Source organism: Aquarana catesbeiana, linkage group LG03 (assembly GCF_042186555.1).
Source record: "Aquarana catesbeiana isolate 2022-GZ linkage group LG03, ASM4218655v1, whole genome shotgun sequence".
NCBI classification, from domain to species: domain Eukaryota; kingdom Metazoa; phylum Chordata; class Amphibia; order Anura; family Ranidae; genus Aquarana; species Aquarana catesbeiana.
In genome coordinates, this window is record NC_133326.1 from 288361082 (window position 1) to 288387080 (window position 25999).

The following is a 25999-nucleotide window of genomic DNA, read 5'->3' on the forward strand; positions in this document are numbered from 1 at the left end:
TTAGGGCTGGTTCACCCCAGAACATGATGTGGGAAAGGCACGTTCCATGAGCGTTTCCCACATTGCATTCCAAACCCACTGGCTTTGTCATCTGATTAAATGGGACTGGCAGTGTGGAGCATTTTTAAAAAGTAATGAATTACTTTTTTGGCAATCTGGTGCAATTTTTGCATTGCAGGGGAATGCAAAGCAATCACACAGGAATGTGCACCGTGTTTCTGGTGTGAAACGGTCCTTAGATTTGCGTTAGTGATGGTACTTGTAGTCATCACATAGATATAGAAAAGGCATTAGTATTTCATTAGTGATCAAACTTGTGGTCGATATATAGATATAGAACAGACATAATATCTCTTTCAGTAAAATGATTAATCCTGCTTTCAGAGGTAAAAAAAAACTGAGCAATTAATTGACTTGCATGCAAGTCATGCATAAAAAGACGTAGAGATTGCTGTAAATAATTAAGGTGTTTAGAAGTCTTCCAAATCTTTTTTTTTTTGGTCTTGCACTGGACATGGAAGCTGTACTTTAGAGACAACTGTTAGTTGTTTATTGTAGCACACAGTGTCTACAAAATGACTTCCCTTGACAAAAATAAAACAGAGCGTATTGAAATGAGGGATGAGACTCTGATGGCTGAGGTAAGACAGTATTACATGTTTAGAATTAATTTGTTTGATTTTATAAGATGAAATGCTACTCATAAGCGGATTCCTATGGGTTCATTCAATAATTGTTTCAATGTTGAGAGAAAAAATTATATTTATAATTAATTTCAATCAGAGATCAGCATAAATTTCTAATTTTTACTCCACTTATAAGGTGTGTATTTTAGTATTAATTTCTCATTTTTACTCTACATATAAAATTTACACTTAAAAGTTGTATCTATAGCTGCATATTTTACATTAGATTCATTTCTTTCCTTTTACTTAAAATAACTTTTTTTTGGTGAGTTTTTTTTTTGCATTTGCTGTGGACCTGTGTAAATTGCACTTTAAGACATTTTATTTAAAGTTGTGCTACTATACATACATTTTTATCTAGGCCTGCATCACTTAATATTTAATAGGATAAAATGTCAATAATTGTTACTGACAGATGTGTCTAAAAATATGTTTTTCTTAATGAAAAAAAATGTATTTCCCTGGTATTATTATTGTTATTATTTTTTTTATTTGCATTAAATATTGCATACTACTGCAAAACATAAAATGCATCTGTAAACCCGAATTTACAAAAGACTTTTAGAAAATCCAGTTCCACTTTTGGTTATTTGGCCATAGTTGGCATATTCCCCTGAACTACACATATGCTATACATTATTCTATTCATTTCTATTTACATAATTTTTTAAATTCATGGGATCGTGTCTGAAAGGCAAGAATTCATGAAAGCATTTGCTAATTATCTGGCATCCTAGAAAAAATTTCATCATCTGAATGTTGAGGTCTTTGACATTGTGTGAATAAATGTCAAAAACACGACTTTTAAAGAATCCTTTACAGTTCAAGTCATTTGCCAAAATCAGATCACTAGCATGGATCACACATTTGTCTTTTTTGCAGTCTTATGCCCCGTACACACGGTCGGATTTTCCGATGGAAAATGTCCGATCGGAGCGTGTTGTCGGAAATTCCGACCGTGTGTGGGCTCCATCGGACATTTTCCATCGGATTTTCCGACACACAAAGTTGGAGAGCAGGAGATAAAATTTTCCGACAACAAAATCCGTTGTCGGAAATTCCGATCATGTGTACACAAATCCGACGGACAAAGTGCCACGCATGCTCAGAATAAATAAAGAGATGAAAGCTATTGGCCACTGCCCCGTTTATTGTCCCGACGTACATGTTTTACGTCACCGCGTTTAAAACGATCGGATTTTCCGACAACTTTATGTGACCGTGTGTATGCAAGACAAGTTTGAGCCAACATCCGTCGGAAAAAATCCTAGGATTTTGTTGTCGGAATGTCCGAACAAAGTCCGACCGTGTGTACGGGGCATTAGTATGTAATATATTTTAATGGTTTAGAGAAAGGTCAAATACTTATATAGCAGTTTATTTATGCCTAGCCTTAGCAAACCCCAAGTCAAATCAGAACAGATAATGGTGAATATTGGATATAATGCTTCTAGGGTAACAAAACAGAACATAGCTTTGTGTTAGGATGACCTAAACATACACAGCCTAATGTTGTAAACAGTATGGCTGTGAATTTTACCCAATTCTTAGTAGCAATGAGCAAATCTTAAAGCCTTGTTTTAATGTCAAGTTTAACAAAGCAGACAAACTTAAACTGGCCATATACTGTATGCCCTGTGGCTTCCCCATCCATTTTGAATAGTTTGGATGGAGTAATTTCCCCTGCTGGCTATTGTATTCTGAGAACTGGCTCCATCAGTTGTAAGAATACCTGAACAATGACTACATCTAATTGGATACAGCCACTCTTCATCTGATAAGTGTCCATCCTGCTCCTTCAATCTTCAGATAGAAGGATGGGGGGTGGTAGGATGCCGACATGGCCACCCATGACTCGAATTTGAGCCAGTTCTTTGGGAACCGTCTAGAAATTTGCTAAGTGTGTTATCAGATTTAGCGTGCCTATAAATTTAAGGATTTAAAGAAGATCTATGGTCATTGCATGCGCTTTCATTTTTTAACATCAGCATTGTAATTGCAATACAAACAATAATTATTTATGACATTGAATATAGGCTTATTGAAAAATGTCCTTTTATGTTGTGATTGCTGCCTGTCTACAGCCCATTTCTTTCCACAATTCCTATATTTTCTGCATGCTGTGCAGATTCTCCTTTACTGTTTCCTTTTCATCTTTAACTATTATATATCCCATGGTACCTTGCTGCTCGCAAGCAATGATTCCTGTACTGATTCCGCCTCCTGAAACTCTTCCTTGGGACACCTCTGTGGTTCAGAAGGCAGGCTCTGTGAATTCTGGTTATAATCAGTGCTTTAAAAAAGAAGCCCCTCCACATTGGAATCCATCCACCGGTGTCCGGAAAAGCGCCGAACGCATGGATAGGGGAGGTAACGATGGATGGGGGGGCGGCGCCCGTGTGCTTTAATTGGCGGGCCGCCCCTGTTTTATACCTCAATGAATGCTATTGTGCAGAGCCATGTAAATCATTTCTTTACATACCAGTGCCTATGCAATGAGAACCATCATTTTCTAGCTTATCTACAAAAAATGTATAGCGTCTGTTAGAAAAAATCATGGCTTCTATAAGTGTTCACAGATGAGATCTGTCAGATTGTGGTGAAAGGATTAAATAATCATAAGTAAAGCAAGAGATTTGAACTAATCTATTGCAACTGCAATGGCGACATCTTGAGGCTGAAGGAAAATATATGATACAGAACAGGAACAACCAGGATTATACTTGTTATTGGTACTGAACAGTTAAAACATCAGCTAATATAGGATTTACCATACAAATACACTTGAAGTCTTGCATATGAAATTATTTATAATCAATGATAGGCAAGGAACTGGCTCTCTTGTGTCACGTACTGTATAAATGTTGTTTTATATACACGCTGTCCAGAATCCTAATCAGGAACTCACAAAGTCACTACAACTGATTTACATACAAATGCAGTTTCCTATTTTCCCTTTTTCATATCTCACCATTCATTACAACACAAAATAGCTCCTAACTGCCCTTCATATGGAGAAACTGTCCCTCTTTTACCACCAAATTCTTTTGTCTTTATTTCCTTCTTAGTTGGCCCTCTATTTTGGTCTTCAAACGTCTGAATTATTGCATCAGTTGTTTAAAAAAACTAATATAAAGGAAATAATGGTGAGACAAGACAGTTAACAATAAACGTTGCATCAATAATAATTTTGCAAATGAATTCTTCATGGTCTATGTAACTGGTGGGTGTGTCAGGTGTACAGTGGGGCAAAAAAGTATTTAGTCAGCCACCAATTGTGCAAGTTCTCCCACTTAAAAAGATGAGAGAGGCCTGTAATTGTCATCATAAGTATAACTCAACTATGAGAGACAAAATGTGGAAACAAATCCAGACAATCACATTGTCTGATTTTTGAAAGAATTTATTTGCAAATTATGGTGGAAAATAGGTATTTGGTCAATATCAAAAGTTCATCTCAATACTTTGTTATATATCCTTTGTTGGCAATGACAGAGGTCAAACATTTTCTGTAAGACTTCATAAGGTTGTCACACACTGTTGCTGGTATGTTGGCCCATTCCTCCATGCAGATCTCCTCTAGAGCAGTGATGTTTTGGGGCTGTCGCTGGGCAACACGGACTTTCAACTCCCTCCAAAGGTTTTCTATGGGGTTGAGATCTGGAGACTGGCTAGGCCACTCCAGGACCTTGAAATGCTTCTTACGAAGCCACTCCTTCATTGCACGGGCAGTGTGTTTGGGATCATTGTCATGCTGAAAGACCCAGCCACGTTTCATCTTCAATGCCCTTGCTGATGGGAGGAGGTTTGCACTCAAAATCTCACGATACATGGCCCCATTCATTATTTCATGTACACGGATCAGTCGTCCTGTTCCCTTTGCAGAGAAACAGCCCCAAAGCTTGATGTTGCCACCCCCATGCTTCACAGTAGGTATGGTGTTCTTTGGTTGCAACTCAGCATTCTCTCTCCTACAAACACAACGAGTTGTGTTTCTACCAAACAGTTCTACTTTGGTTTCATCTGACCATATGACACATTCTCTCAATGCTCTTCTGGAATATCCAAATGCTCTCTAGCAATCCTCAGACGGGCCCGGACATGTACTGGCTTAAGCAGGGGGACACGTCTGGCACTGCAGGATCTGAGTCCCTGGCGGTGTAGTGTGTTACTGATGGTAGCCTTTGTAACGTTGGTCCCAGCTCTCTGCAGGTCATTCACTAGGTCCCCCCGTGTGGTTCTGGGATTTTTGCTCACCGTTCTTGTTATCATTTTGACCCCACGGGGTGAGATCTTGTGTGGAGCCCCAGATAGAGGGAGGTTATCAGTGGTCTTGTATGTCTTCCATTTTCTAATTAATGCTCCCACAGTTGATTTCTTCACACCAAGCTGCTTGCCTATTGCAGATTCAGTCTTCCCAGCCTGGTGCAGGTCTACAGTTTTGTTTCTGGTGTCCTGTGACAGCTCTTTGGTCTTCACCATAGTGGAGTTTGGAGTGTGGCTGTTTGAGGTTGTGGACAGGTGTCTTTTATACAGATAACAAGTTCAAACAGGTGCCATTAATACAGGTAATGAGTGGAGGACAGAGGAGCCTCTTAAAGAAGAAGATACAGGTCTGTGAGAGCCAGAAATCTTGCTTGTTTGTAGGTGACCAAATACTTATTTTCCACCATAATTTGCAAATAAATTCTTTCAAAAATCTGACAATGTGATTGTCTGGATTTGTTTCCACATTTTGTCTCTCATAGTTGAGGTATACCTATGATGACAATAACAGGCCTCTCTCATCTTTTTAAGTGGGAGAACTTGCACAATTGGTGGCTGACTAAATACTTTTTTGCCCCACTGTATATCCATCGAAAACCTACTGTGTATCAAATGGTACCCGTCTTTCCCAATTCAGAAATTTGTGAGGCATGCCAAAAGCTTCAGCTTCTTTTACATTGTCATAGTACATCTGATTTAACTTCCTATAAGCACTAATGGAATACTGATAGACCTCCTTATCCTTTTAGACCTCCAGGACTGAGCATGTTGAATAGTAATACATACCTCCCAACTTTTTGAGATGAGAACGAGGGACACCTATTCCCAAAAGAATGTAGGCATAGGACACACCCTCTGCCATGCCCCCTTAAAGGAAAATGTACACACAAAAAAAGTTTTGTTAAACTCACAACTGCTTTTTTTACCACTGCTATTCCTTTATACTGGCTTTTGAAATTTACAAATGCAACCATTTAGAAATTGGATGCACTGGGAAACACTTTTTAAAAGATAAATATTGCATTTTATATACGGCTTTATAGATCAGACCAAAATGAGGGTCAAATGAGGAGAAAAGAGAGACAGAGGGACATTGTTCCAAATCAGGGATAGTCCTTCGAAATTAGGGACAGCTGAGAGCTATGATAATATGGGCACCCCTGCTTAATTTATATCAGCAACTGACATAGTCCTCTGGTTGTTGTTTTTAGTGTTCCCCGTATCTTTGTCAATTGACAATTCCATTGAAGAATTATCCAGCATCCAAAACAGGAAAAGCAGATGTAAGATATATATTGCTGGAATCAGGTTTTCAAAGCAGTAGAGGAAGTAATATTAAAGAAAAGGTCACCTTGGTGGTAGCTAGGGGCATAACAATAACCATTGCTGATTGTGTGACTCATATGGGACCTAAAATCACAGGGACTCAGCGTTGCCTACCTACACAGTGATTCATGCAGGTAGCAATACCATTTAACAAAAACATTTGTATTATATGAATGTATTTTGGGAACTTGCATTTGATACTATGAAAGCAATCAGCATTCTGAATTATTAGAGGAATAATCTTTTGAGATGGGGATTAAAGAGACAGAGGGCTGCACACAGTTATAGCTCTGGAAGCTCTCTCCTATAAAAAAAACAACAAAAGAGTATAATGAGAAATATACAGTATGTTTTCACTTCCAATACATTTTATTAGGTTTCAGCAAAGTTACAAAAATAATAGGGGTAGCGATACCCCTGAAGGAGCTGCTTTTGTTTGTTCAATCCGTTGCTCTGCCTCTCAAACCCAAAGAACTGTCCCAGCCCCTCTGGCACACCTACCAATGTGATTCATGGAATAACCCAGTAATAACACATAAACTCAGTTCTGCTCTCTCAAGTTTACTTGGACCAGAGAAAAGTTTAAAAACAGTCAATAACACTATGCAACAATAAAAGAATAATAACAATGTACACAGAATAAATGGACTCCCCAAACAAGCTATTGATGTAGAATACTATGGCTAAAGGGGAACCCCAGGCCGGCCTATAGTACCTCCAATATACACACAATGAAGTAATACAAACACCAGTGGCATATGCCCTTTAAGAGCAACAACAATAATGTTCTATGAGCAAAGCTTTGCGTTTGTTCTCTTCACTGGCATGTAGGAGCTCTGTGGACAAGGGTCCCGCAATGTAACAGGGTAATGAGAAGGACTGTAAAATAGCTGGTGCTGTGATATAGCACTCCTCTACATGATGCAGATAACAGGTGTCTGTGCACAGTATTCAGGTGTGGTGTTTTATGGAAGGCAATAAGATTCCTGGGCAAAGCCCCCTCACCAATCCTGTACGCATTCAGCAGTCCTCCAAAGAGCGATCAACCAATTCTCCTGGCTGCAGATGTGTCGCAATGGCTTTCAGTCTCTGACCCGTTGAATTGGCCGATTCTGTGACATTACGCACTGCTGTGGAGCATCCTTCTGAAAGCATGCAGGGTTCTGTTCCTCTGGGCTGGAGCTGCAAACTGTGTGCCCCTTGGTAGGCAATCCCCTCACACAGCAACAGAGGGTTGCTCTCCCGATGAGATCCAGGTAAGAGGGCCTCTCGGCCTGGTCCGCCTTGTGCTTTTTTAGCCTCTCCCACAATCCTCTTGACTCTCTGCAGTGCAGCCTGGGATTTGCAGTCCTGCTCCTTCACACAGTCATTCAGGCTGCCTTGTGCTGGGACTTCATATTCCACAGTTCTTTACTGCTGTTCCCTGATGATTGGCTCTCAATCTCTTCCAATAGGGAGACTACAAAGTAAACAGTTCTGTGTGTCTGTGTGCGTGAGAGGAGAGGGGGGGGGGGGAGAGTTTTACCTAGTAAGCATGGTCTCTAATGACATTTCTGTCATAAAGTAATGGGTAAAGGAGGGAAACATAGAGTATTATATTGCAAAAGTAAGGGGGAAGTGGTAGTGAAAGGGGTTAGGGATGTACCTGTAAATGGTAAATGGGTAAAAAGGGGGTAGAAGAATCAGGGTGGGGGGAGGAGGCTTCAGAGTCTCCCAAATATCTCCTAAATTGAGAAGGCTATAGAGAGGTAAGGCTTTATGATGAAAGTGATGGATGGGCACACTGAAACCATGGGTTCCAAACTAATTTGAATAAATAAAAAAATATTCTGGTGGTCTCGTTGATGAAAAACAGGTCTATGTGCTGCCAGATGTCCGTAAAATGTATTAATTTCTTTTTCCATGTTTTGGCAGTAGTATCTCTGGCGAGGCATAGGTGATTTCAAGATCAACTTCCCATTTGGAAATTAAATGAGCTATATGTGTGGGCAAGAGATTAAGTTGAGAAATATATAAAGGTGAATTCCTTAGGAGAAAGAGGTGTGATGTAACAAATGTATTCAAAAGTGGATAATTGGGTAGTAAGATCATTCTTAAGAGACCCAATGTTTAATTTGCATATATCGGAAATTTCCTGTGTAAGGTATTTAATATTCAACTCGTATCTCCACCCAAGGATAAACGGAGTTATCAATAATGAAGCAGTTTACGTAATAGAAATTGTTAGATGTCCACAAGTGGAAGGCACCAGTGGGATTCCAAACCAGGTGGGTATAGTGGGTTTCCTAGAAGCAAAGCAGGGGTAAGTGCTGTGCTGGAATATTTGGTAGAATCCCAGATGGTTTAGGTTTGGCACATCAAGGGACTCATGGTTTGAGGTCTTGATTGCGATGGGAGACAAGGGAGTGCCTGAAAGTTCACTGGTGAACAGCAACGTGATTCCAGCTTTCTTGTTGGACCAGATAAATATTATTACATGGTTTTGGAAAGAGTTAAAGTTGTTCTAAATGCTAGACATTTTTTCCTCAATGGATTCCCTGCATTAAGATAAAAAAATGTCCTACTAGCTATATTGCCCCCTCCCTTTATACTTGCCAGAGTACAACCTTAATCCAGCGCCATGCCCACCTACTGTGGCACTAGTCTCTCTCTCTCTTTCTTCACACGCTCAGAGACAGCAGTGGGAGCTATTGACTCCTGCTGCTGTCAATCAAATCCTGTGAAGAGGGAGTGGAGGACTGGGCCATACCAAGGTATGTGTGTCAATTGACGCACACAGCCTGGCTCTAGAGTGAGGCTGCAGGTGTGCCACCATAGGAAATGGCTTCTTATGGTGGCACACAGAAAAAAGGAGTAGCTAAGAGTGCTGACAGGGGATCCCAGAAGAGGAGGTTCTGGGCTGCTCTGTGCAATACCATTGCATAGAGCAGCTAAGTATAAAATGTTTAATATTTGATTACAAAAAATACCCTTTACAACTGCCTTAAGTGCAAAGGTTAATAAAGGGACAGGGAGCGTATGAAACTGGTGGAGGGGTTTCAGGTGAATAGTCATCTTTATAGTGATTTTCCTTATCCATGAAATACTGTATTTTATCCAAGAGGGTACTTTATTAGATTTTTAGGATTCAAATGTTGTGACATAATCGAGCATACAGCATGCTTTCAGTAATTTTAAATGCCACTCCATCGATGCTTTAGTATTTTTATACATTCTTTAGATAATACCATAGACTGAAAAGTATTAAAAAAACAACTTCTATCCAAGTTCTATAAATTTTGAGTTTTTAAACAGACTCCCTTCTCTGGTGGTGTTCTCGTTCTTTTTTACTCCAAAACATCTGAAATAAAGTTTTCAGTCAAAATGCAGCAATTGCAATATGCAGTAGATGGCAGCACTTGACCACTCCGTCTTTTGAGAAAAACACGTCATAGATACAAATCTACTGTTTCTGGGCATTAGATAGCATTATTTAAGTTTCAGGAAATACCTTGTATCAGTTATTGAAGACTACATATTCAAATTCCAGCAATATACGTTGTATATGTATTGTTTATGTTAAAATTGAATTCAATATTCACCATTACATACTGTATGTGTACTACTGAAGGTTGATATTTGCCCCAGACCTTGAGAACTTGAAAGCACATAGTGATAAAAAAAAAAGAAGAAATTCACAGAAGTTTAGAAAAGCTCGTCATCGGTTATTAACAATGCTTTGTTCGGGCCTTTTCAAAGTGTCCAAAGCTAAATGTCTAAAATAATGCAATTATCATTTTATGAATTAAAGCATCCTGAAAATGTTGATTTGTATAAATATTTGAAAACCAGGGTTCTAGTAAAATAATCACCAAGTAATCAAACATAAGTATTGTCATTGTTTTATAATTAAAATTAAAACCATTTACATTCTTTCTTTATAGAGACAGAGGCTATATGATAAAGAGCTTGTAGGAAATGCTCAGAATATAACAGACGTGAATGCAGAATCCTACAACACACCATCTACAGAATTAATTTATGCCATCAATGATAGACCACCTTGGTATCTGTGTATACTGCTGGCACTTCAGGTTGGTACATCTACATTGAAAGTGGGTGAGAACTCTTCTGAATGATTGTTAGTTTTGTGAACAAAGAAAAATGTTGAAGATGTTTCTGAACTTCACTGGCTTTTTTGGTGATTCCACCCCTTCAAAAAGCTCATTTACTGATGAATCAAAAATTCTTTGTACTTTGCTGTACATCAGGACCTGGATCACCTGCTGGTGCCACTGTGGCTCCCAGAACTGAAGGATGTAGTTCCTGTGGCCACCAGCAGGTGTCTCCCAGTAGCCAGCTGATCCCAGTAATCAATCTCCATCTGATGCTGGCTGCTGAGAAGGTATATAACTCTTTCCCTAACTTCTATCATTAGCTCTGTGTTTTGCATGCATGCTTTATACCTGGTCATCATACTTCCCAACTTTTTGAGATGGAAGAGAGAGACACCTATTAGCAAAAGTATGTAGGCATAGGACACACCCCTACCATGGCCTCTTAAAGGAGAAATATACAAAAAAAAGGATCAGTAAATAAGTTCTTTTTTTTTAACCATTACTATTCCTTTATATTGGCTTTTGACATTTACCAATGCAGCAATTTAGAAATTGGATGAAAGGAAACACTTTTTGAAAGGCAAAAAGTGCATTTTATATACAATATATGATATACTATATAGATCAGACCAAAATGAGAGACAAATGAGGAGGAAAGAGGGACATTGTTCCAAAATCAGGGCCAGTCCCTCCAAATCAATTGGGAATTATGATGACCTTGGTCCTGACTTCTGCTGTAATTCTGTTTCAGCACATGCATCTTGTGCCCTGCTACTTCATATCTGCTACCCTTCCTGGTCCCAGTTTTGGACTCCTTCCCTACAGTGGTGTCACCTGGTGCGGTATAACCAGGGCTTTTTTTCTCAGAGAATAGGTGCTGGAACTCCCACCTTCTGAGTCACTTCTTGTCTCTGCCCCTACCCACCTCCGAGCAAAATCTCTTGGTTCCACACCCTACCCACCTCCCAGCACTGTCTCATTCAGAGAATACAAAGCCAAGTATGATTATGTCATGCTATGCTAGTAATTTGTATGGAAATTGGTAATAACAAGAAAAGCAGTACAATAGATTCCCTGCAGCCAGCAGCAATATACCCCCCCAGCAACAGTAGGCCCCCCCAGCAACATAGGACCCGTGCAACAAAATATCACCCCGGCAGCAAGACCAGATCTCCCAGCGGCCAGCATCAATAGACTCTCCAGCAGCCAGAAACAATAGACCCCTCCATTAACAGTAGATCCCTTCCAGCAGCAGTTGACCCCCCAGCAACATACCCCCCCCCCAGCAACAATAGATCCCCCACCAGCAACAATAGACCTCCCCAGCAACAATAGGCCACCACACAAAAACAGATCCCTTCCAGCAACAATAGATTCCCCAGCAGCCAGCATCAGTAGACCCTCCAGGACACCCCAGCACCCCTTGCCATTAGATATAGTCAGTGCTGGAGGTGCCGGAACTGCGTTCCCCCGCGTTCCCACTGAAAAAAAGCCCTGGGTATAACATGGTGTCACCCCCCCGCACACCACACACACACACACCTCACCCTGGGCTCGGGCCGGCGGTGGACACCAGGACACAACCCCCACCCCCACACACACACACACCTCACTCTGGGCTCGGGCCGGTGGTGGACACCAGAACACCCCCCCACACCTGTTCCGAAACTGGGCGCCGAGCGGCAGCTGGAGTCTGGAGAGGAGGGCAGCTTCACAGCGTGCAGCTGCCATGCCGTCCGGGCGGAGATTCTAGTAGTGTGTGTAGTGACATCATCATCATGTCTGCAGTGCAGTGTGAGATGTGACAGGCTGAGGCTCGCTGGCTCAGTAGGGTAGGGAGGAGGAAGAAGGAGGACACACTCACACAGTGACACACCAGGCGCGGCCGCAGCGCTGGAGGTACGTTGTTCCAGCCCAGCGGGCTGCGGGGTGAACGGGTCAGCTGAAAAAAAAAATACCAGGGCTTTCCTCACCGTTGGGAGGGTGTCACCCGGGTGCAGACCGCACCCCCCGCACCCCCCTAGCAACGCCTCTGCTTCCCTAGCCATCTCCAGTTCCTGTCTAATCCCGTTTATCTGTGTTTCCCATTTTGTACTGTATATACTGTATTATAGTTACTGTAGGTTGCGTGTTAGGAATTTTGTCACTTGGTTCATGTATATCTTCACTTTTGGATGTGTTTTACTGTTGGATAGGTTTTGTATCACTCTTAATAAATCTGACTTTAATCATACACGGTCTGATTTCAGTTTCCTAAGTACAGCTACACTGATCTTATCATCACTGCCCCTACTCTGTGCATGCATTCGGTATGCCCCTGCTCGGTGCATGCATTCGGTATCCCTTACACTGCAAATCTGATGTTTGGACTCAGAGAAATTGGCAAAGAACCTGAAGGGCAGCCATAAATGGTACAAGCCCAATACAGTGCTTGGATGAAGATCAGACTATTTAAGGCAAACCTAAGAGGCAATAAAGATTTCTTCCTACGTCTCAAACATACGCTGCCTCACACACATTTCCCAATTTATTTGAAAAATCTGTCATGCGGCTAATTTCTGCTGCCTGTCTTCACTAGGAAATCATTTTTCCATGTATGGAAACCAAAAGGCTGTCCATAGACAGACAGATCTCCTGGAGAATTCCTATCCTTACATAACTTAGACACCCTTCAATCCTTGTATTGTATTTTTAAAAGGCTATGCCCCTTTATCACCCCTAATTCCATTTACAAACAACTTTTTCTCTCCTGTAAGGTTCATTTTAGAGTTAGTTTAAAAACATGTTTTTTTTTCTTCTTCATCTAGTGGGAATATTTTGTTTGTTTTAGTCTTGTAAATTGTAAAAAAAAAAAATCTTTTTCAATAAAAAGTACTTTTTTTTCTCCTGTAAGTTTCATTTTAGGTAGTTTAAAAACCTGTCTGGCATGAGTATTCTAGATTACCTGATATTTTTAATAGAAGAAACAAATATTGTAGTTTACAATGTTGTATTTTACAGGCAGAGGGCAGTCATGCTTTATTGATCACAACATAGTGAACCACATTTTCTTATGTAACAGGTAAAGTAGAACTATAGGCAAAACTTTTTTTTTTTTTTCATTTTGGATAGAGCAAAGTGAGGGTTATAACCCATGTCAGATTTTTTTTTTTTTATTTTACCATCTGTGTCCTATTGCGGAGAGTTCCCCTCACTTCCTGTCCCATAGCCAAACAGGAAATAAGAGGAAATCCCTGCAAATTAAGGGCATTTCTTTGGGACCCCCAGGTCACCAGAACTAGTGTCCTCATTGGAAGATTTCCCCTCTATTACTTTTCTGGGGATATCCCAAATTTTGGGATTTTCTTTTACTTTCACTTTCAATGATAATGGTATACAGGCGAAATAGAGAGGGGAAATCTCCTTAACTAAGGCACAGACAGCAATAAAAACTGAAACGTGTTCTAATCCCTCTCCACTCCATCCAAAACTAAAAAAGTTTTGCCTTTAGTTATACTTTAAAATCTGAACAAAAGCTTAAAGCTTAAAAAAAAAGACACAAGTCCATCCAGTTCAACACACAGAGAAAAAAAACCCATTACATTGGACCAACAGAAGTAAGCATATTCTATAGTCCATACAAGGTGGAGAAGCAGGGTGGTGGCATCTCAATCCCCACCTCATCCAATCAGAGAATGCCTTGCATTTATAGAGAAAAATGCAAGAGATCCTCTGTGGTTACTATGTAGCAGGGAAGCTGCTCATCACAGGACCCAGAAGACAGTAGTAATCACTGTAGTAGTGGCGACTACTACAGTGGTTTCCACCTTTTCCAGGGATCCCATAGGTATGAAATATGCATACTTTCATTGTATACTTATCCAGTCAAGCTGGACTATTATAACCATGCAATAAAACCCATACCTGGAATTCAGCTTTAAGGTGAACCTGTCCGCCATTCTAAACGTTTATGTCCTAACTAAGAACAGATACCACAGGATTCCTGCTATTACCTTAATTAGCCAGAAGATAATCTTGTGTGTTCCTCTGTTAAATTAGCTTCACTTTATTTTTCCCCTTCCTGACCTCAGCACTAGGTCCTCCCATCTTCCATTCTCCTTTCTAATAAGAATGATTTTCCTGGAAACTCAGTGGAAAGTAAATGGGTAGAGAATGCCTAGTTTGAAGTCAAGCAAATAGTATCTACTTGAAACTAATTACAGAGGAGTCTTTGTGAAAATAGAGATTTTATGCTGTGAATATTTAAAAATGTCAAGATCACTTTGTAGAATAACTACAACGATTTGGGGACATTTTTTTTAAAACTAATTTTAAGTTCATACATGTTCAAACAAATGTCTAACATCTGTTTTTAATATAATATTCTTGTCTTGCAAAGAAACATTTAATACATGACATAGGATTCCTAGAGCACAATCGGTCAGCTAAAGAGACAGCACAGCAGAAGCACCCAGCTTTGTGACACATTTTGTCTGGCTGAAATATTTGATTTAGCTGTCCCATAAGGGATGAGTCACTGGAATTAGTCAATACCTTATGTATATAAATGTCATTAGGGATGAGCCAAACACCCTCCGGTTCGGTTCGCACCAGAACATCGCGAACAGGCAAAAAGTTCTAGCGAACATGCAAATCCTAATAAAGTCTATGGGACATATAAAAAATCAAAAGTGCTCATTTTAAAGGCTTATATGCAGGTTATTGCCGTAAAAGAAAAGTTTTTAAAACAATAGTTTTTTCTGGAGCAGTGATTTTAATAATGCTTAAAGTGAAGCATATCCGTGCGATATGTAGAACATGCCGCAGCAATAATGACATTTGTAAAGGTAAAAAATGTTATTGAAACTTGGTTGTGGCTGTAATGTATTGCCGAAAGAAAGAAAAACTGCGCTAGAAAACTACATATATAAAGCAGCAGCTATCAGTGAGGTAAACACAACATACAAATAGAAAAATAAAATAAAAAAGCTGCGCTTAAAAATGAAATAAAATTCATAAATATAATCTCTGTAAAATTAATAGGATTAGTGATTCTAAAAAGTCCAAATTATTAGTCCCAACTTTCCGAATATTAACCCTCAGTGATTGGGTAAAGCAAAATATATCCCCAACTGATAGATGGTATGCTTACCAGATTGTAAGCCAATCAAGCAGGTGGCTATAACCCAGCCTCGGCCTTGATGTAAACCAGTCACAGAAGGGTCTAACGACTTTCACTCATGATGGATGTGCGTTAAATCCACGAAAAATTATTTATACCCCCAAAAAATATAAAATAGCAACATAGCGTAATACTGACACATAAATTATTGTGACATATATAGATAGGAGTGACACTCACATTGTGAAAAAAATGTCCTATATTAAACACCCAGTGTTTTAAAATTGATGACCACAAACACCACACAAAGGGGCTCCTCACCAAATAGCAAATATTGAGTGCAAATCATCTAGGTATGTGAACCATCAACCAGTGTAGGAATCAATAAGAGCAGCAACACCACACGGAGAACCTGCTTACCAGATGATAAAATAGCAAGTGTGAATCCTGCAGATATGTGGAACATCAGCTTAACCTCTACCAGTGAAGGGATTAGTAAGTGCACCAACACCACACAAAGAGCCTGCTTACCAGATGCTAGACTCAAGAAGGCAATTGTCTTAACCACCAGATGGAAATCCAGCTAGATAAATAGAGGTTGTGGATGATCCATCCCCGCAGCCTCATCCGAAGGCTGCACGACTCACATGATGTAAATAGGACCAATCCCAAAAAGAATGGAACAATGCCAAATAGCGTGATAACGTATATACTGATTTATTTAAAAAAAGAATAACACTTACAAACAAATTTGTAAAAGAGCAATACAGAGGGTAAATTGAAGCCGGCCGGCAACAAACAAACTCCCGTCCTCCTCAATGGGGCACGTACCTCCCATGTAACGTATTGCCGGCTCCCGGCAATATAGATGAAAAATCAAGGAAAAAAAACAACGTAGGGTCCCCCCCCAGTCCATACCAGGCTCTTTGGGTGTAGTATGGATATTAAGGGGAACTCCACGCCAAAATTTTTTAAAAAATTGTCGTGGGATCCCCCCAAAATCTAATACCAGACCCTTATCTGAGCATACAGCCTGGAGGTCAGGATAGGGGGGGGCAAGCGAGCACCCCCCCATCTAAACCATACTAGGTCACATGCCCCAAAGCACCTTGTCCCCATGTTGATGGGGACAAGAGCCTCTTCCTGACAACCTTGGCCATTGGTTGTTGGGGTCTGCAGGTGAGGGGGCTTATCGGAATCTGGAAGGCCCTTTAACAAGGGGGCAACCAGATCCAGATCCCGTCCCCCCTATGTGAATGGGTAGGGGTACATTGTACCCCTACCCATTCACCAAAAAAAGTGTCAAAAAGTAAAAACCACAAGAGACAGTTTTTGACAATTCCTTTATTAAAAAATTTTAAAAAATAAAACCGTCCCACAATGTAAATCCCTCTTCAATCATGCCACCCGAAGGACCTGAAAAAAAAGAAAAAAAAAAGTAAACTCCACCTCCATGGGAGGCCTCCCAGCGACTGCTGTCTTTTGGCTTTGACAGCTCTTATATAGGCAAGGGCAGGGCCAATAGCTGACATAATGGATGACCACGCCCCCTCTGACATCACATGATGTCAGAAAGGGCGGGGTCACTTGGTTACGTCACTGGGTGTCCCTGCCCTTGCCCATATAACAGCTGTCAAAGCCAAGAGACAGCAGTCACCATGGAGGCCTAGCTTTTTTAAATTTTTTTTTCCGGGTCCATTGGGCGGTGTTATTGAAGATTGATGGACATCGTGGGACACTTTTTTTCCTTTTTTAATAAAGGAATTGTCTAAAACTGTCTCTTGTGGTTTTTACTTTTTGGCACTTTTTTGGTGAATGGGTAGGGGTACAATGTACCCGATACTCATTTACATTAGGTGGGCTGGGATCTGGGGGTCCCCTTGTTAAAGGAGGCTTCCAGATTCTGATAAGCCCCCACCTGCAGACCCTGACAACCAATGGCCATGGTTGTCAGGAAGAGGCTCTTGTCCCCATCAACATGGAGCCCCAAAGCACCCTCCCCATGTTGAGGGCAAGTGGCCTGATATGGTTCGGGGGGGGGGGCTTGCTCATCCCCCTTTTCCTGCTTGCTCGGATAAGGGTCTGGGGTGAATTTTGGGGGGCCCCACGCCATTTTTTTTTTACATTTTGGCATGGAGTTCCCCTTAAAACCCATGCCAGACCCAAAGAGCCTAGTATGGATTTTGGGGGGACCCCATGCTGTTTTTTTTTTTACATGGAGTTCCCCTTAAAATCTATACCAAACTCAAAGGGCCTGGTATAGATTTTGGGGGGGGACCCCCACGCAGTTTTTTTTCTTAATTATGTCATAGGGTTCCCCTTAACCACTTCAATACACTGTATTATATACTCTGCACTGCACTATATACCCTGCACTGTATTATATATACTACACTGACTGCACTATATATTCTCCACTGTATTATATATACTACACAGACTGCACTATATACGCTCCGCTGTATTATATATACTACACTGACTTTACTATATACTCTGAACTGTATTATATGTACTGCATGGACTGCACTATATATGCTGAACTGTATTATATATATATATATATATATATATATATATATATATATATATATTACACTGACTGCACTATATACTCTGAACTGTATTGTATATACCATACGGACTGAACTATATACTCTGCAATGTATTATATATACTATACGGACTGCACTATATACCCTGAACTGTATTATATATACTATACAGACTGCACTGTATATTCTGAACTGTATTATATATACTACACTGACTGCACCATATACTCTGAACTGTATTATATATACTATACAAACTGCACTATATACTCTGAACTGTATTATATATACTATATGGACTGAATTATATACTCTGCAATGTATTATATATACTATACGGACTGCACTATATACTCTGAACTATATTATATATACTATACAGACTGCACTGTATACTCTGAACTGTATTAAATATTCTACACTGACTGCATTATATATTTTGAACTGTATTATATATACTACATGGACTGCACTATATACTCTGAACTGTATTATATATACCAGGGGCGGATCCAGAGTCTTGTCTCAGGAGGGGCACCGCCAGAAAATATGTTTTTTTTGCGGGCAATTTATCGAGGAAATGGCTGGTGGTGGCACTTCAATCATCCTGGCACCATGGTTGTTATGGTGTCAGGATGATTGAAACGCATTATTTCTATTATTACATTGTAGTATAAAATGAAATGGTTCAACTCACCATAATGCAGAATCAGTAGGAGCCCTGAGTGTGCCACTGTCGCCTGCCACACGTTGCGAATTGTCACTTGCCTGCCACCAGATGCAGATTGTCACTTGCCACGTCACCTGCCATATGTTGCGGATCGTCACTTGCCATACATTGCAAATTGTCATTTGGTACATCACCTGCCACACGTTGTGGATTGTCACCTGCCACACCTTGTGGATTGTCACTTTGCCACGTAACCTGCCACACGTTGGGGATTGTCACTTTGCCACGTCACCTGCCACACGTTGTGGATTGTCACCTGCCACACCTTGTGGATTGTCACTTTGCCACATCACCTGCCACACGTTGCGGATTGTCACTTTGCCACGTCACCTGCCACACTTTGTGGATTGTCACTTTGCCACGTTACCTGCCACACATTGTGGATTGTCACTTGCCTGCCACCAGATGCAGATTGTCACTTTGCCACGTCACCTGCCACACCTTGCAGATTGTCACTTGCCTGCTAAGGTGGTGTTTGCTTGTCTCTTGCTATCCCAGAGTCAGGCAGCAGAGAGATAATGTAATCTCTCTGCTGCCCACGCTGCCTGCACAGACAGTGAGGGCGGAAGTTACTGCAGGGATGCAGGGCAGGCGCGGGGCAGTGAGAGATGATCTCATCTCTCTCCTCCTCCCCCCCAGCTAGCTGATTGGCCAGCTGTGCTCTCACACCGAGCCAGTTTTTCTCACACTCACCCGCCCACAAGCCGCCTACACGCTGACCGCCCGCAAACCGCGTCGCCCGGCCTGCTCGCTCTCTTACCCACCCGCTCGCGGAGACACCCGCTCTCTCACCTGCCCGGCAACACATTTCTCGGGGGTGGCAATTGCCCCGTTGCCCCCCCCTGGATCCGCCCCTGATATATAGTACCCTGACTGCACTATATACTCCAAACTATATTATATATATACTACACTAACGGCACTATATACTCTGAACTGTAATAATATATACTACACTGACTGACTGCACACTACACTACACTACCTGCCTAATCTCCATTCATTCACTATATATGGCCGCCATGTAAGCAGCAGCCTTATATAGTGTGGGTCGTGCACTTAGCCCCTGAGCCATGATTGGCCAAAGGCACCCTGCCTTTGGCCAATCATGGCTCTCACAGCACATCACGCTGTGATTGGCCAAAGCATGCAGGTCAGGTGCATGCTTTGGCCAATCAGCAGCCATCAATGCACTGCAATCTCGCAGTGCATTATGGGGCACTCCGCGGTGGTCAAATTTGCCGTGAACGCCTCATATGTTCGTTTGTTCTATGAGTACGTGGACACGAACACCCAGACCATCCCTAAATGTCACATTGAGCTATTGGAGTGTGTAAACAACAAGTAGAACAAATTATATGAAAAAAGGCTAAGAACCTCACACGCTGGGTAAAAAAAACTCAAAATATAAAAGCATTTCATATCTTTGTGGCCAAAAAAAAAAACAAATCTAAGAATTAAACATGGATTTTTAGTTATGATTATCAAATTAAATAAATACATACATAAAGTACAAAACCATGCATAATCCTTTAATTAACTTACATCAGGCTTGTGTCATGTACAAAAACTTAGCAGTGGGCTATGTATTTATATAGGACACCACAATGTTTCTTCTCATTAATAATTGTTTTACCTATTGTACCTACAACATCCATTGTTCTTAGCAAATACAAAAATGCTTCTTGCAGGGCCTTTAATTATGATGCATGCTAATTGTAACATTTTTTTTGCATCATACAGTAAAGCGGAGAAATTAATATTTCTTGGTGAAGATTCTGCATGCATAGACAGATGCATGACATGTAAATTTGCAGGCAAATACCACCTATACTAGACTACATAATGTCCATTTTCTAGACATATAATTACATCAAAGGGTCTTCCAGTAAATTTTACCTTCACTTGTAAATTCCAAAACGTCAATGATCCCCCGCCCCATCGGCATTGTGGTCAGAGGTTTCCTTAGGCTCTTAATCAGACTATAAAATATTCCTGTAAACTGCATTTCTGTCACATTCAGACTTTAGACTTCTGGAAAATGAATTCCCACATGGTTTGTGAATGTCCCATGAACCATTAGGTCAGACACTGTATATTTTGTAAAGCAGTTACTTCTAATCAATGCATGTCATTGTGCGTCAATATATGTCCATTCTTGCTTGTGTAAAGCTATTAATTCTGGCTTCAATAAAGATTGACCTTCATCTGTCTAGTAGTCTATTTTGTGAAAATCGTCTAAGTGCACGTATATGTCAAAAAAGCCCCAGGCACATTTATTTCAAGGTTGGTTCTTCCTCAGCAGGGTAGATAAAGTATGGGTGCCAGTCACATTGTAAATGAATTTTCAACACATGTGTAGCGCTGCCCTCTTGAGGGTCGCAAGATAAATCAGTACCCCTCCGGTTGCCCTGACCCTGTGAGTCCACTACCTCTGACATCCTGGGTTCCAACATTTTTTCCCACTAAATAACAGCAGCAATAAGGAAATAAACCAGAATTGGTTGAATCAGAAATTGTTTACTCAATGAGATGAATGGAAAAAAAATCAAAGAGTCAACTTGAGCTTACACTTCAAAATGTTGTCTACCAAAGAATGTTATTCATAGAAAAACAACTATCACCTCTAAGATTCAAACATTTGTAGCAAAGTTCCGGGTCCCTTTAGGCCTCATAGTGACCTCCAGAGTTATGGAGAGCTGACATCCCTCAATGTAGAATGGGTTATAAGGCATGATGGGTGTAATGCAAGATGAAATGGTGGGCACCAGACACTTTTTGAATGCAAAGAGATTTATTGTCTCTTGAACAGAACTGTTGCAGAGAAGGTTAGGGCCAGGACACCCTTAGGTAGATACAAAAGAATTGGCAGACTCCGAGACTTCGATAGGCAGATGGCCGGACACCACTTCTGTATAGGTAGGACCTCTGTCTCCTATGGCAACAATTTTGTAGATGTTACTAACGGTAGTTGTATTCAAATATTGGCAACACAAACAGTTCTCTTTACTCCACAGTCACTCACTAGAGATCTTCATTCAGTGACCTCCCAGTCTTTCACTAGACTTCGGATCCACTAGCCACTGGATCCCCTGAGCTCTTCCACTTTTAGCACTCAGTATCTTCCTCAAGCATCACTCCTGCTTTGCTGCTGGGTTCCTGGCTTGGCACTCACAGATACTATTCAAGCTTCACCCCTGCTGACACGTTAGGTCCCTGGCTTGTCACTCACTGATGCTCCGCAAGCATCACCTCTGCTGTCCCACTGGGACCCTGACTTGGCACTTGCTGAAATTTTCCCACTTCTTCACCGTCCCCGGGTGGCGAGAAGTCTGCTCTGGTACTGGCCTCAGTTTACTCACTGTGGTCCCCAGCAACAAGGTGGATAGTGGCGACAGCTTTCCCTCTTCCTAAACATCAGGGTGCTACACATTCAACAGTGAACACTATAATTTCTTTGCCCAGATAAGTGCATATAATGTCTATGTGAATAGGCTATAGGAGAGAAGAGGAATGACTCTTATGAGTGTCGGACCCCTCTCTTCTGCTTCTTCACACATAAATGGAAAAACACAGTAGATAAACAAGTACAATTTTAGCAAACAGGAACTGTATTACAATTCAACCCGCTCTTACAGAGAGTTCTTGGTAAACTGAGCTTTAAATGCTTCAGCAAAACAAATCCCTGAAGTAGGGATGGAGGTGAAGGTAGTCCTGTGTAGCTGTGTGGCAATCTTGTTAATCTTCAGCTAGCTCTTAGGTGTTTAATTGCATGCAAGAAATATTGAATGGTAAAGTAAAATAGCTGATCCAATAGATGGTGTATAACCAACAGACAATATTCATGTGCAACTCAAAACTGTAAATGGACTCACGCTGATCATTGACTTAAGATGTTAAAATTCTGTGGAACTACAAGCAACAGCTGAACAATGGATGGCAAAGATGTCTGTATATAGTTTCTATGATATGCTGGAACAGATCCTTGAACTAAAGATGGTAATGAGTGCAGGAGACAATAATGTCTATATGCAGTGTCTATAAGACTGGGCTATCACCCGCTCGCCACACTGGAACAGGAGATGATGATGATGAGGATGATGATAATGATCTCTCAGGAATGTGGCTCAAGGGATGACATTCAACCTCCACCGCACCGCACCACGGCTCACGCAAATCCGATATCTCTGCAAGATGGATGGAACAGGAGTGGCCTCCGGGCTGCCGCCGGTAAGTGAAGGGGAACTGTCCGCAGATGTCCTTCCAGATATCCGGTGGGTAACTCCACCAGGGCAGGCCACAATCCAGCTGCAGCTCACCCTGTAACAGATTCCCTGCATGCAGATCCACGCCGGTGCCAAGAGAGCATGTCAGGCCTCAAGCCTTCCCTCTTATAGTCCCTCCCAGCTGTTTGCTCTTCTCCATCAGCCAGATGGTAGTTGTAGTTTCACATAATACAGCCAGAGGGCGAATCCTATCCATATGGACTACATGTCCCAAGATGCTTTGCTCTGTCTTGTCTCTGATTAAGAAAGTAACAGGACATCCCTCACTGGAACACAGGGAAAAAGCTCCCCCTAAAACAATGCCACACAGTGTCTTCTGATTGCAGGAATAGGTAGGTATTCAGCTCCTGTCTACACATGTATTGTTGCAGATGACATTTAGGTGGGAAGAAGGGTGGGGTAACACAGGATACCTATTACACACTGCTAAATACAGACTGCAGTCTTCTGTGCAACTTTCTAATCTCTTTGTACATATATGGGTGGCACAGTGGTGTAGTGGGTAGCACTCTTGCCTAGCAGTAAAACAGGGTCACTGGTTCAAATCCCAACCATGACACTACCTGACTGGAGTTTGCATGTTCTCCCTGTGCCTGCGTGGGTTTCCTCCCACACTCCAAAGACATGCTGGTAGGTTAATTGGCTTCTGTCTAAATTGCCCCTAGTATATGAATGTGAGTTAGGGACCTTAGATTGTAAGCTCCTTGAGGGTAGGGACGGATGTGAATGTACAATATATATGTAAAGCTCTGCATAAATTAACAGCGCTATATAAATACCTTAAATAATAATATAGGGGTTCATTTATTAAAACTGGAGACTGCAAAATCTGGTGCAGCACTGCATAGAAACCATCAGCTTCCATATTTTTTGTTAAATTTTTATGGAACAAGCTGAAGTTAGAAGCTGATTGGCTACCATGCACAGCTGCACGAGATTTTGCATTCTCCAGTTTTGGTACATAAACCCCATAAGCTATGCTGACTAAAACACTCAGGACTTACTTTTCTTAGAGGTTCTAGTGATGTCTTGATAATACACTCCTAAGGCAGGAGAGCTGAGAAGATACATTAGTCAGTCACTTACCAACTCCAAGGTGGGGGACAGCTAATGTGCTTTGCTCAAGGCTGATGAATGCACTTTCAGCAAGCAAGCACCTTACAGACCTTCCAGAAGGGGGCATGCTGCAGAATAGACAGATTCACAAAATCTTCCTAAGCCCAGTAGAGAAAGACTGTAGCAGGGTGTGTGCCAACAATTTAGCATCTCACTAGCTCACACTACCAGGTCCAAACCCACCCCTGATGATTGTATGGGTTGTTAAACATTCATATAATGCACATTGTAATCGCTTCAATCAGAGCTTACTAGAGCACGTAAAACAGTATTTGGCGGAAGCAGTAACAACCCATGCGTAGGCAGACTCACTAGAAGGAAACAGGCTACAACCTGACTGCTTCTTTCAGAACACACTAACACATAGCTCCCAACTTTCCCTGATTTCAAGGGACTGTCCCTGATTTGGAGCAATGTCCCTCTTCCCCCCTCATTTGTCCCTCATTTTGGTCTGATCTATATAGATGTATATAAAATGCACTTTTTATCTTTCAAAAAGTGTCTCCCAGTGCTAAACATTTCATCTAATTTCTAAATTGCTGCATTTGTCAATTTTAAAAGCCAATATAAATGAATAGTAGTGTTAAAAAAAGCCCTTGTGGATATAATTAACCTTTCTTTTGGTTAATTCTCCTTTAAGGGGGTGTGGCAGGGGTGTATGCTATGTCTACATATCTTTGCCAGTAGGTGTCCCTCATTCCCATCTCAAAATGTTTGGAGGTATGATAACATATAAAAGTAACCTTTGTAAAATGACCATATATATGCATTTGTTTTTGTTTTTATGTTATTAATGGCCAGTTTGAGCTTTCAGAAATCTCTTGGTGGGACTGCAGTCTTTTGCTAGTCATTCTGTTTCTGCAATCTCCCTCTTTTAGGAGCATATTGTGATGAACCTGGTAGATAGCAAAAGGAATGGCGCAATAATTTGAATGACCTTTATTATGTGTAATTGTGCGGTGTGAACAGCATAGGTTATGTGTGAAATGTAATCTTTTAACTTGCTTGTTAAAGGTATAACGTTAAGATAATGTATATACTGTCTAGGTACAGGTATGTTTCTTTTGTACTAACTGCCTCGAGATGCCAACCACAGAAATTACTAACTTACAATAGTATACCCAGAAGATGAGATTACAGACATACGTGACTTTATATATGCTATTGCCCTTATGAATAAGACAAATGCGTTGTGCATTCTACCTATATCACAGTATAGTCCCATTCTTCATATTAAACCTTCAGGCATTTTACTGCATTGTAAAATTTATACATCAGACTGAGCAGCAGGTTTATGCATAGACTGCCCCAAGGCCATCTGTTTTATGTCTTTCTGCCTGGAGTCCTGTTGCTCTGATGTGACACATAGTTTCAGGGAAAAGTTTGGGAACCTTTACAATTACCTGGAAGTCTGCATGCATAGCCCCTAAAAGTGTTCTGATCTGCATCTAAATCATAACAATAAATTTAACACTCAAACAACTTACTTTACATGTTCATGGCATTATACAGCAAATATTTGCTGTATAATGGAGGTCTAATGGAGGTCCTCAATGGAAAAAGCGGACTTCTAGGATAATAGCAATCTGAAAGAGGGTAACCATATTCATGTTCCAATCGATGAGATAAAATTAGAGGTGTAGTTCCAAGGTGTTCTGCCTTATTACAATGTCATGTAAGGTTTAGCTACTAACAGAATATGTGTCACGTTACTACTTACAGTGAGCCCACAGGCGAGCAGGTGACACGGGCTACCCCAGGGCGTGGAGTCTAAGGGTTAGCCGGTATTCTGCCAGGGACCTCCTCATGAGGGTTGGGGCTTAGCTGCTTGCTGAC

General features: G+C 41.1%; 1 protein-coding gene across 1 annotated transcript in view; it reads left to right on the top strand.

Moving 5' to 3' along the window:
• Positions 1 to 575: 575 nt before the first annotated feature.
• The window catches only part of LOC141132135 (solute carrier family 23 member 1-like), a 420625-nt gene continuing 395201 nt past the window's right edge, over positions 576 to 25999 (top strand). The window contains exons 1-2 of the mRNA XM_073620201.1: positions 576 to 641; positions 10202 to 10351. Coding sequence (XP_073476302.1) covers positions 576 to 641; positions 10202 to 10351 — 216 coding nt within the window. The remainder of the gene's footprint in view (positions 642 to 10201; positions 10352 to 25999) is intronic.